Source organism: Vigna umbellata, chromosome 4 (assembly GCF_029865625.1).
Source record: "Vigna umbellata cultivar VRB3 chromosome 4, Vumbellata_1.0, whole genome shotgun sequence".
Lineage (NCBI taxonomy): Eukaryota > Viridiplantae > Streptophyta > Magnoliopsida > Fabales > Fabaceae > Vigna > Vigna umbellata.
In genome coordinates this window covers 35157755-35169391 of record NC_142168.1, presented here as the reverse complement: position 1 = coordinate 35169391, position 11637 = coordinate 35157755, and the positions used below count along the sequence as shown (strand labels likewise).

General features: G+C 32.8%; 1 protein-coding gene and 1 pseudogene across 1 annotated transcript; one reads left to right on the top strand and one right to left on the bottom strand.

Annotated features, from left to right (window-relative positions):
• Positions 1 to 455: 455 nt before the first annotated feature.
• On the bottom strand, positions 456 to 1752 carry LOC124847639 (bZIP transcription factor 44-like). Its single transcript, XM_088114461.1, has one exon. The coding sequence runs from the start codon at positions 949 to 951 to the stop codon at positions 505 to 507; it is 447 nt and encodes a 148-aa protein (XP_087970587.1). The 5' UTR covers positions 952 to 1752; the 3' UTR covers positions 456 to 504.
• Positions 1753 to 8354: 6602 nt separating this feature from the next.
• LOC124820363 (RING-H2 finger protein ATL46 pseudogene) lies at positions 8355 to 10697 on the top strand (annotated as a pseudogene).
• Positions 10698 to 11637: the final 940 nt, after the last annotated feature.

The following is an 11637-nucleotide window of genomic DNA, read 5'->3' as shown; positions in this document are numbered from 1 at the left end:
TTGATGATATTTTAACACTATTTACGTATTATTCGGTGATTGGTCTAACATTATTTTACAATTAATAATAATAATTATAAACATCAATATAGTCCAATCACATAATGATGTATTGTTAAAATATTATAAAAAATATTGTCATTATCCCATAAATATAACCGTCGTTTTTTTTCCTTAGCTTTTGATGATGATTCTAAATATATTTATCATTGTTTTGCCGTTTTGGTTACGTTTTTAATATAGTTTTAGTCAGAATGATATATTTATTTAGGTTTAATGTCTCGGTAGGTCCCTATTTTCGGCGTGAATCTCAAATAGATCCCTCTTCTTTTCGGCGTCTCAATTGGTCCCCATTTTTGTAAAATTGTAACAATTAAAGGCCTACCGTCAAATTGGACAAACGGCCGTTTAATTGTTTATTACGTGGCATGGTCAGTATTTTCAGTAATCATAGGTGGAATTAAAAAAGAGTTTTGTATTAAAAACTATGACGTTAAATCAGCTTTAGAGAAAGGGCACAGTGGGAATTTCCACTTCATCTTCCCCTCTCCTTCTCACACACAACCAGAGTTCGATGATCTCGTTCAGAGACTCTAACCGATGATCTCGTTCGGTGGTGAGTATCTGCTGATTCTCCTTTCTCAGCTGAGCCACTTGGGTAACCAGATCGTCCAAGTGCTTCTCCTTCCTCATGCGAGATCGCTGTGCAGATTCGCGATTCGATGTCATTCTCTTCCTCTTTCTCTGATCCATTAATGCTTGCAAGTCCTCCTCAGAACCCGAGTTCTGAAGCAGAGAGGATGAACCCGAACATGTTCCGCTTGAGGAAGCCATGGGTCCTGCGCCTAACAGTGCGCGATTTGTGATTGTTGGGTTCTTCTTTGCAGGTCTGGTTTTTATGCAGGTTCGATTGTAGAGCGGGAAGGTTCGGTGGCGTGTGATGGCTGCCATGGAGGTTGGGCAACGGCGAGGAAGCTCGCGAGGTGAGGGAGGTTAGTGGTGGTCGCGGCATGGTTGGTGAAGATCGCGAGGTGATGATCCGAGATGAAGGTGCGATTGGGTTCCGAGAATGGAGAAGATGAAGATGGTTGTGCCAAGCTTTCGTCAATGGAGGAGAGGCGCGATGAAGGTTGCGGTGGCTGGTGCGTGTTCGATGATTTGCGTGTGAGAAGAGTGGTGTCGCGGCGGCTGGCGTGGTTGATGGTGGTGGAGAAGAGGACGGTGACTTTGTGCGACGGCGGCGAGATGTTGGTGATGCGAAGACGAACTCGCAGATGGCGGTCGTGGTGGCTTCAAACCCTTGCGCGAAGGAGAAGGAAGGTGGCGGCGGTCTTGGTTGAGGCACCGTGGTGGTCCGTTGATGCGCCGGCGAGAAAGGAAGGAGATGATTTTCTGGCCGTGGCGACGACTTGCGGCATTGGCGGGAGCGGCGGAAGCGGAACGGCAGTGGCGGCTAGGGTTAGGGTTTCAGTGGGTGGAAGATGATAGGGCTGACGTGGCGCGAGGTTGAAGAAGGTGTTTGATAGAAAGTCAGTGTGAGATGGGAATCATAATCAGTTTTCTCACTATGCCCTCTCACTAAAGCTGATTTAAGCTCATACTTTTTAATTGAAACTCTTTTTTAATTCCACCTATGATTACTGAAAACACTGTTCATGCCACCTAACAAACAATTAAACGGCCGTTTGTTCAATTTGACGGCAGACCCCTAATTGCTACAATTTTACACAAAAAAGGACCCAATTGAGACGCCGAAAAGAAAAGGGACCTATTTGAGATTCACGTCGAAAATAGGGACCGAGACATTAAACCATTTATTTACTAGTGTGACAGTAATTTTTTCTACGACGGTTGGTCAATGACGGTCCCGGAAGAGTGTTGAAAATGCAAAATTCTACAGTAGTAAACATTCCAGAATTCTTCTTAAATAATTATTTTTTAATGTATTGCTGAATAAATTGCAGAAATTTGATTGAAACCTTTATTGCGAAATAAGTGAGAAGTATTAGCTTGTGGCCTCATCCAAACGAACTGGCCCATCAAGTCTATGCTTCTCCAACTATGCACATATATAAAAAAGACATATTTTAAATAATTATTTTATGAATGTGTGAATATTTACAACATTTATGTTATCTCATTTTACATTTATTGGTGATAAAGTTCACGTAAAAATAAAGGTAGCATTTTTATAAATAAAATAAGGAAACTTATGTTGGAATCTTTTATTTAATGTAAAATATATTATTTTACTCTTGATTTTATAGTGTTTGATGTAAATTAGTAAATTATCTATTTTACTTTAGATAAAAAGATCTTTGACATAAATTTTCTTTCTATATATATCAAAATAATTTTTTTTTCATTTTTTATTATACGAAAATAACAAAAACGTTCTTGTAGTTATGGTTTCACTACAAGAAAAATAATTGAATAGTAATCAATTTCAAAGACTAAAATACTTAGTCACTATATTAACTAAATTATGTATTATTTTATAGACTAAAAATTATCAATATCTAAAATAGTATTTATTATGAATAAAAAATTATAATTGGTTTATGAATTAGACTTTAAATAGATCTTTAAAATTAACTACCAATGTTTTAGGTACTTACTTCTAAATTAGTTTTTAATTTTAAATTAGAGACTAATTTAAACACGAATTACTTGGCATGGTAGCTAATATTTAGATACTAATAATATGGTTTGAAAATTCATTTATATTGTTTTTACTTTGTCGTTAAAATTTGTTTGCTAATAATTTTTTTTATTTGTGATCGATCTATTTGTGATCAGGTCATTATTGTTCATTAAGAAACTCGATCATGTGATCAGGTCATGATTGTTCATTAAGGAACTCGATCATGAATTTACATTTTGTAAAAATATATTGGTATTGATTATGGTTTATAAAACACTTTAGTAAAATAATTTGATTTTTTTAATCTTCATGACATTTAAAATAGAAATCAAACCTTGATTCTTTAATTCATTTTTACCACCAAACAAAAAAAAAGTTACATTGGAAAAAAGTATTTTTTTTAACTTATTCTATTTAGAATGTTATGTATCAAAGGAGAGATTTTGGAGAAAAGTGGAAGAAAAATTGGTCAGCTGGATAGTCAAACTTAGAAAAAAGATTTCATTACTCACATATTTAAAGGTAATTAGGATACTCAATTCTAAAGGGTAATAAATACCCTTGAACATATCTAACTAAATTTTCTTCAAGGGCAATCCATTTCTTTTTTCTAAGTTTGGCTTCTTATTCACTTATTTTTCCTCCATTTTGTCAAAATGTACAACGTGCTAAAGTGGAGCAAATTTAAAAATATCCATTTTTTCATTAACTTTTTTTTTCATCAGACATAATATGGATTGATATAGTATTAAACTTTTATATTAAGCCTATACAAGTGTTTGATTTATGTTAAACACATGTTTAACGTAAATTTACGTTGTGTAATTTTTATGTGTTGTAAATTCATGTCTCTTATAATAATATCGAACATAATTTTTACATAAAGAAATAAAAAATAATTAATGTAAAAGTCTTTTTACAATATTAATGACCTTCAAATCAAAGTTTAATTGTTTTTTAATAATATATTAGATATAGTTTAATATCTATATATATATTTAATTTAAATGTGTATAATTCACAGGTATTTAACCTTTCAATATATGATAAATAATATTTAAAATAGTAGGATAACAAATGATATAAGAATAAATTCTAATATATTCTTAAATCATTTTAACAAGTAAGATTATATATTTCACTTTATCTATGTCGATATTTAATTATTTATTTTTATTAATGACACACTTGTTTAATTAAAAGAGTGAATAAATAGAAAACATAAAGTTTTGAAGGGTTAGTTTATTCTTAGTATCATTGTGGAAGAAACATAGATAGTGATAGCAACCATGGTTAGTTTAGTTGCTTGTGGAATTTAGGTAATATGGAAGATTTAGGGAAACTTAAAATCCTTATTATACACGCTAACGATTATTCTATTCATTGATAGTGGTCCAATATCAACGTTTGTAATTGCCTTAAAAGTCTTAACCCAACTTTTTAAGATTTCAAAGAAGCACTGTTTTATCCTATGTGCATGTCCAAATAACCCGTTTCTTCTAAGCAACATCTTCACTACAAACTTTCCATAATATCTTCATTTTAACCAAAACTTTGAGAGAGAGAAAAAAAACAATAATCAAACACGTTATTACTTTCTTCTATATTTAACTCAAGATTTACCTCAGTTGAGGACTTATATCCTGTTTGGATTTTCATTTTTAAGAGAAAGTATTATTTTATAGTATTGAAGATTTAATATTTGATTAAATCATTTTTTTATCACTAAAATAAATGAAAGACATATATTACAGAGACTATTTAGAGTAGTCCAACCTATAATAAAAAAACGGTAAAAAAAATTAAATATTAAAACATTTATTCGAAAATGGTCAAAAACATTCTAGTAGTAAAACCTTAAAATATATTCTTCATCCACACAACATAACCAATCCACATCCTAAATACATGAGATTCCAGCAATCTTTAAAATAAAGAATTAAGATGATTAAATATTTTTTTAAAATCAATTTTATAAGGTTGAGTTCCACATAAATGATTATTGAAATGGTATTTGTATTATATGGTGTATCGATTGGTGTATGCCTAGACCAACTAACTACCGATGGAGCATGATCGTTAAGATACCTATTAAATTGTCCATTAATGACCGTTATCACATTAATTGACTTTTAACTATCTTTAACCACATGATTCTCTATCTCGAGCGACTATACCCTGTCGGTAATCAATTCGCCTAGGCATACACCGATTGGTACACCATACAGTACAATATCAAAATTTACTAGAACTTATTCTAATTAAGTTTATTGTAGGTTTAATACATCATTTGGTCCCTATTTTTAGGGGTTTGGTTCAAAATAATCTTACCTATTAAAAAGGTTTAGTAAGATCCCCTATTTCGTTAAAAAAAATGTTCAATCCAGTCCTTTTCGCTCACGCTGTTAAAAACAAAACGGTGCAACGTGGCATCTCATAAGCACGTGGCACGCAAAGACGTTAATAGGTGAACTTAAATAATTTTTTAATTCAAAAAAATTTAAAAAACTCTGTCACATTACCACCCTGACACATCATCATCACCATCTCCAGACAAACCCTAATTTCTCTCCAAGAAACCCTAGCCGCCGCACCATCCAGCGTCGTCACCGCCATTCTCGTCGACAGCCGTCCTCTCCAACACATCACGTGCCACCACCAAAGCGTCTTCTCCCTTATGTTGCACCTCCATCACCTTCGCATCTCACCTTCGTTCTCACGTCGCCACCCAACGTGATCCCTTGCTATGCCGCGATCACCAATCTTCACCATTTTCACCCTCGCACCAGCCAAATCGTCGTCGCGCCAACAACATTGTCGTCCAATCTCCACCACAGAATCATCCACCATACGCCGCTGCTGCATATCGCGAATCGCCACTCTTCTCCACCATTAATCACGTCGCTGCTTGCCTCCACCTGCAACCACAATTAGACCTGCAAGCAAACCAGAAGCCAAGTTCAAGCGTCGTTGCATAGCACCATGGAGACCTAGGGTTTCTCGTGTTCTCGTTGCATAGCTTTGGTGGTGGCACGAGATGTGTTGGAGAGGCCGACCGCTGACGAGGATGGCGGTGAATACGTGGCTGAAAGTAGGGACCGGATTTGCACAGCTCACTCAGGTTTGACCATGGTGACATTTGTATCGTTATGTTTTTAACAGCGTGAGCGAAAAGAACTAGATTAAACATTTTTTAACGAAATATAGGGTCTGAACTTTTTTAAAAAGGTATGATCACTTTGAACTAAACCCCTAAAAATAGGGACCAAATGATGTATTAAACCTTTATTATAACTATAATATTATAGTTGTTTTATTCATATTAGATCACATACGTATTTCATCATACATATAATATTTTCATATCTCAAAGTTGTGTTGAAGATCCATCGTTAATTAAAAATATAATAGATCGTAATGAATAAACATGTAAGTCTTATCTTACAAATTTTATATAAGTAACATTAATTAAATATTTTGCTTCAACTTAAGGTAAAAATGATAATTACAAAATAAATTGTTGACTATTTTCTTATCACGTTTTTCTTTGATTATTATACTAAAAAGTAGTCTAATAATTTTTCAGATAAAATGAAAATGAAAAATAATATGAAGTTTGAGAACGCTAATCCAAATATATAATTGAACTTAATTCCCATCTGGTCTTGCCTAGGCAAATAAGTGTGGCATATCAATTTCAATTTACAATGATAATAACATGTAACCTAATAATGAAAAGGATGATTAATATGAACCAAATTCAAAACCATTTAGTTGACAATTAGATTTTGGTTGGATGGAGTTAACCACCTAGTCACTTTTTAGGTTTTGTTAAAGTCAATAATTAGCCATATAATTCAACTTAGAGTGAGATATTTTTACCTAACTAATGGAAGTATAATTATTAAACCAAAAAAATGAAAGTATTAAAGGTTATATAATCAAGAAAAGTTATATGATTCCTTTTCCACAAAGAAACCCCTTATAGTAATTAACAAGCCTCTCCTATAAAAGATTAAAATTATAGTAATTATGAAGATGATCCCTATATTCATATTTGTTGCATATTACCCATTACCCTTATTATATCGAAATGATGGTTCAAGAAAAGCTTAGAATGTTTACTCGTTTTACCTTATTTTTGTGTTTTATATTTCAAAAAAGTTTACTCATTTATCTTATTTTTGTGTTTTAATTTTATATTACAGAAAAAACGAAAAAGCAAAACCTAAAACTATATTCCTAGATACTTAAAGATTGAGTGCACCTTATTCTTGATATTAGGTGGTCCAAAGCAAGACATTGGAAACCTCATAAAACATGGCATTTTAGGTTTCCTGTTAACTAGTTTTAGCCATTGGATCTGTCAAAGGTTGGAAAGTCTTCATATGGTAAGCTAAGGTATTGGTTTGATTTTACTTTATAGATAGAATGGTAAAAATTGGAAGGAAAGATGAAAGAGATTGTAAATTTAATTTTTTTTATTAATATTTAAGATATATAAAATTAGTTTAAAAGATCTGGAAAAAAAGGGTGTGAGAAATTAGAAACTTAATTTTTTATTAATAAAAATTAACTACTAACATTTATCGATTAAAAAGAAAAACTAGTTTTAGAAATTAGAAATTTGTCTAGGAAACTTTCAATGTGACTAAGGATCTTTGTTATCAAACATTTATCTCCTTAGCCTTTTTTTTATTTAGATAGAGATAGGTAAGAGTTGGATTGGTCTAGAATTAGAAGAATTGAAATCTAAATCAATGAATGTTATTTTTTGGTGTCATAATTAATATTAAATATTTAGATTGAATTTTTTAGAATTACTGATCAATTTTACATTTTGAGTGGAGTCATCGAGGCATCCAATAAAATGATAAAAAAGAAAATGAATAATTAAAATACTATTCAGAATGATATATACTTTTATATTTTGAAAAATATCAGTTTATTTGTTTAGAAATGTATAAAAAAGAGAGTGAAAAAAAATCAAAGAGTTGTGTTTAAAATTAATTAAAATGCACGAATAACACAAATGTTTGTTGTATTGTGTTTTCATCTTAAATTTTTATGTAAAGGTTGGATTATTGACTTTCATAAAAAAAGTTATTTTAAAATTTGTATTTACAATAACTTTCCCTGAAAAACTCTTCACTATATTAAAATTTATTTGGTTTTATAATGTAAAATCATTTTACATGATTATTTTATCATATTTGGTAAGTCAAATTTGAAAAAAAAAATATAAAAGTATCTTAAAAATTAAATTAATAATATTTTTATTGATTGATATCATAAAAATTTTAGTGCACAATCCTTAAACTCGTAAATCGAATCTTAGTAAAACGAGTATTTTGTCCTCCAAAATGTGTGAAACTAAACTTTAATCACTTTTGGAAAAAAAGTTAGGTATTTTTCATGTATCTAATTTTAAAATACATATTTTTAGTTTATTTAAATTATTTAATAATTTAATATATTTTTAATCTTTAAATTTAAATGTAAAATAAAAAATACCTTTATCTTAAATTTTAATATGTTTTGATATTTAAATTAAATACGAAAAATAAATTAACACCATTAAATTAAAAATTATATTTATTTAATTTTAAAGCTTTTCATCATCAAAATTTAAAAGAGGAATAATTTTGATTTCTAATATCCGTCTGTGATTTTGCACGCGCGAATTTGGGCAGTGGGATTAGAATTCGCGTGTTTCAATCTATGATCTTTTACCTCGCACTTCGGGAACTGCTGCCACTTTCAGCCTTTGGATTCTTTCCTTCTCTCACCACAAACCAACTTGTCCAATTTGGATCACAACACAACACAGAAACAGCCATTTACAAACACCTTCACATTTCACTTTTTCCTCTTCTTCTACCTTCAAAACATCAAATGAACCAACCAAAAGTCAGGTGAAGTAGTGAAGGGAACCACCACCCCTTATGCGAGTTAGGTCAGTTCAGTTCGACACATCGTGTGAAAAACCAAAGGGTGAAAGAAAATTATTGCTTTATCACTATTTTGTATGTGAGAGTGCATTTCTAGATGCATGTACTTCACTTCTTTGTATGTTTGTGTCCCAAGGTTGAGTGTGAACTAAAACATTTGAAGTGTTTAAGGTGTCAAGATGTGACTATGATTGTGTTGGGCGAGGAACATCTTTGTGATCTGTGAGGTTTGATGCGATGAGATGAGATGTCAGAAAGGATGTATCCTAGGTTGTTGGTTTTGGACCATACCCATTTGAAGATGGCATGGGTTAAGCATCAAATCCAGCAGAAAGATGGTTACTTGAGCTACTCACCACCCCTTCTGTCTTCCTCTTCTTCTTCACCACCTCCTTACCCTCCTGGTGCTGCTTTCCACAAAGAATCACCACCTTCAACGGCAACAACAGCATCATCTGGCACTAGAATTAGTCCTGCTGTTCTCTTCATCATAGTGGTTCTTGCTGTTTTGTTTTTCATCTCAGGCATCCTCCACCTGCTTGTTAGATTTCTCATAAAGTACCCATCTTCTTCTGCATCTGCTCAATCCAACAGACACCCGGAAATCTCCACATCCGATGCTCTCCAGCGGCAGCTGCAGCAGCTCTTCCATCTCCACGACTCTGGCTTGGATCAAGCCTTCATTGATGCTCTTCCTGTGTTTCAGTACAAGGAGATTGTTGGGTTGAAAGAGCCCTTTGACTGTGCTGTTTGTTTGTGTGAGTTTTCTGAGAAGGATAAGCTGAGGTTGTTGCCTATGTGCAGCCATGCTTTTCACATCAGTTGTATAGACACATGGCTTCTGTCAAACTCCACATGCCCTCTTTGCAGAGGAACGCTTCTCACTCAGGGATTTTCTATTGAGAACCCTATATTTGATTTTGATGATCTGAGGGAGGACGAAGGGTGTCCTTGTAATGGGGAGAGTGGATTCAGTACCAGACAGAAAACGGTGGTGGTTGAAGAAAGTGTGGAGAAAGGGGTTTTCCCTGTGAGGCTTGGGAAATTCAAGAAGCTGAATGTGGAGGGTGGGGAGAGAGAAGTGGGAGAGACAAGTAGCAGTAATTTGGATGCAAGAAGGTGCTACTCAATGGGGTCTTACCAATATGTGGTTGGCAATTCAGACCTGAGGGTGGCCTTAAACCATGAAATTGATAAAGATCAAAACACAAGGTTCACCAAAGGAATGGCCCATGATGATGGGAAGTTTTCAGTGGAGGGGGATGTGGAAGCAAAGAAGATTAGTAGTGTCAGTAAAGGTGACAGCTTTTCTGTGTCAAAAATCTGGTTGTGGCCAAAGAAGGGGAAATTACCCTCTTCTTTGGATGCTCAAATGGCCATGCCAGTGCCATCTTTTCTAAACACAGATTTTCAAAGGAGGAGGGAAACAGAAGGGGCTTGAAAGGTATCCACAAGTTTTTCTTTTTTTTCTTCTTCTTAGTTCTCTTGAATTCGTTTCAATCCATTGATTAAAGCTATCTCCCCCCATTTCCAAATTTATTTTTGGTGTGCTAATTTTGACTGCGATGACTGATTGTGCCATACTATTGATGTATTACGATTTCATGGTACATATAAGAAATACCACTTCTCTTTCTTTTATCAAACAGATCTCACGAGCCTTTAGTTTGATGAATTAATGCAGTTCACAAGTACTAATTATCTGTAACTTCATTCAGTATCAATTAAAGTCATTGGATTTGTCATGGTGAATGTTGATATCAGGTTATTTGGTTATGCAAAGTGCAAAAAGCTAGACATACCAAGACACTTTCATAGATTTATTAACAACGGACAGATCTACAGTTGTTGATTATTGAAAGTGTTTGTGGATTCTAGCCTGTTTCAAAACCAGACTTGTCTCTTTCTGTGTCATTGTTCACTTGCCATCGATGTCTCTACATGATCATGACTTGTGGCAAGTGCACTTGCTTTCTTTGCTTTTGAAGGCTTTTGGCTTTGTCTAAGCCATTTTTCTTTATTATTTGGCCTTCAAGTTACTTTTGTGAGAGGGTGAACTTTGAAATGTGAAATGTGAATGAGAATGCAAACTTTTCTTCTTTTTCTTTTCTTATTTTCTTTTTCTGCTAAGATCTTTTTGGCAGTTGAGTATTGCTAGTGGGATCCATACAAAAGCTGGTGTCATAGAATCTTTTTTTCCTTGTGATGAGTTTTGATTCAAAAACATTTGGTGTGGTTCAACCGAGTGGGGCCATTTTGCACCTCTCATGTTTCCATTTTTTAATTAAAGTCAGGTTTGTATTATATCAATCATAATCACAATCAATTAGTCCCAAATTAGTTCACTGACAAAATGATATTGGGTGGATTTGTATGTGTGTTCATGATGCTATTAATTACTTCCACTTGTCTAAATTTTTTTATATTGATGTTCAAGTATCCATTAGTAGTTTTTATTGGGATCTTTCTTTTTAGTCAAGTTTTTCTATTAAATTTGGTTTGAGTTCAAGGTTTTGTTTAAAAGTCTGAACTCCGATTCAGTTGAACTAATGATATCATACAGATATAATTTAGGGTTAATATAATTAATTTTGATAATTTAGGGTTAATATAATTATTTTTGATAATTTAGGATTAATGTAATTATTTTTGATAATTTAGAGTTAATATAATTATTTTTATGATTAATGTCGTTTTGTATTGAATAGGGAGGCATGAAGATTGTTTGGTCTCTGATTAACCCGAACTGTCATGTTGTACACAAAATTTAAAAAAAAAATGGAAATATTAAAGAATACTACTCTATCAAACTTTGAAAAGAAAAAGGTGCTTGCATGAAGAGAATAAATAATAAATAGGTAAAAAAGAAAAGGGTGAAATAAAGGTTGAGTACACATTGAAGTGGCACAAAACCAAAGTAACCCAATTAAGAAGAAACTCATCAATTTCAAGAACATTTAATTAGTAGTTTTTTATACCATGTTTGCTTGTGGTGGATGACATCTTGCTTAAAACTTTAACTTGTTTCCTTAAAAAAAGAAT

Bases quoted from the DNA above. Each gene is read 5' to 3' on its own strand.
- LOC124847639 (XM_088114461.1), bottom strand. From the start codon at position 951: ATGGCAGCCATCACACGCCACCGAACCTTCCCGCTCTACAATCGAACC.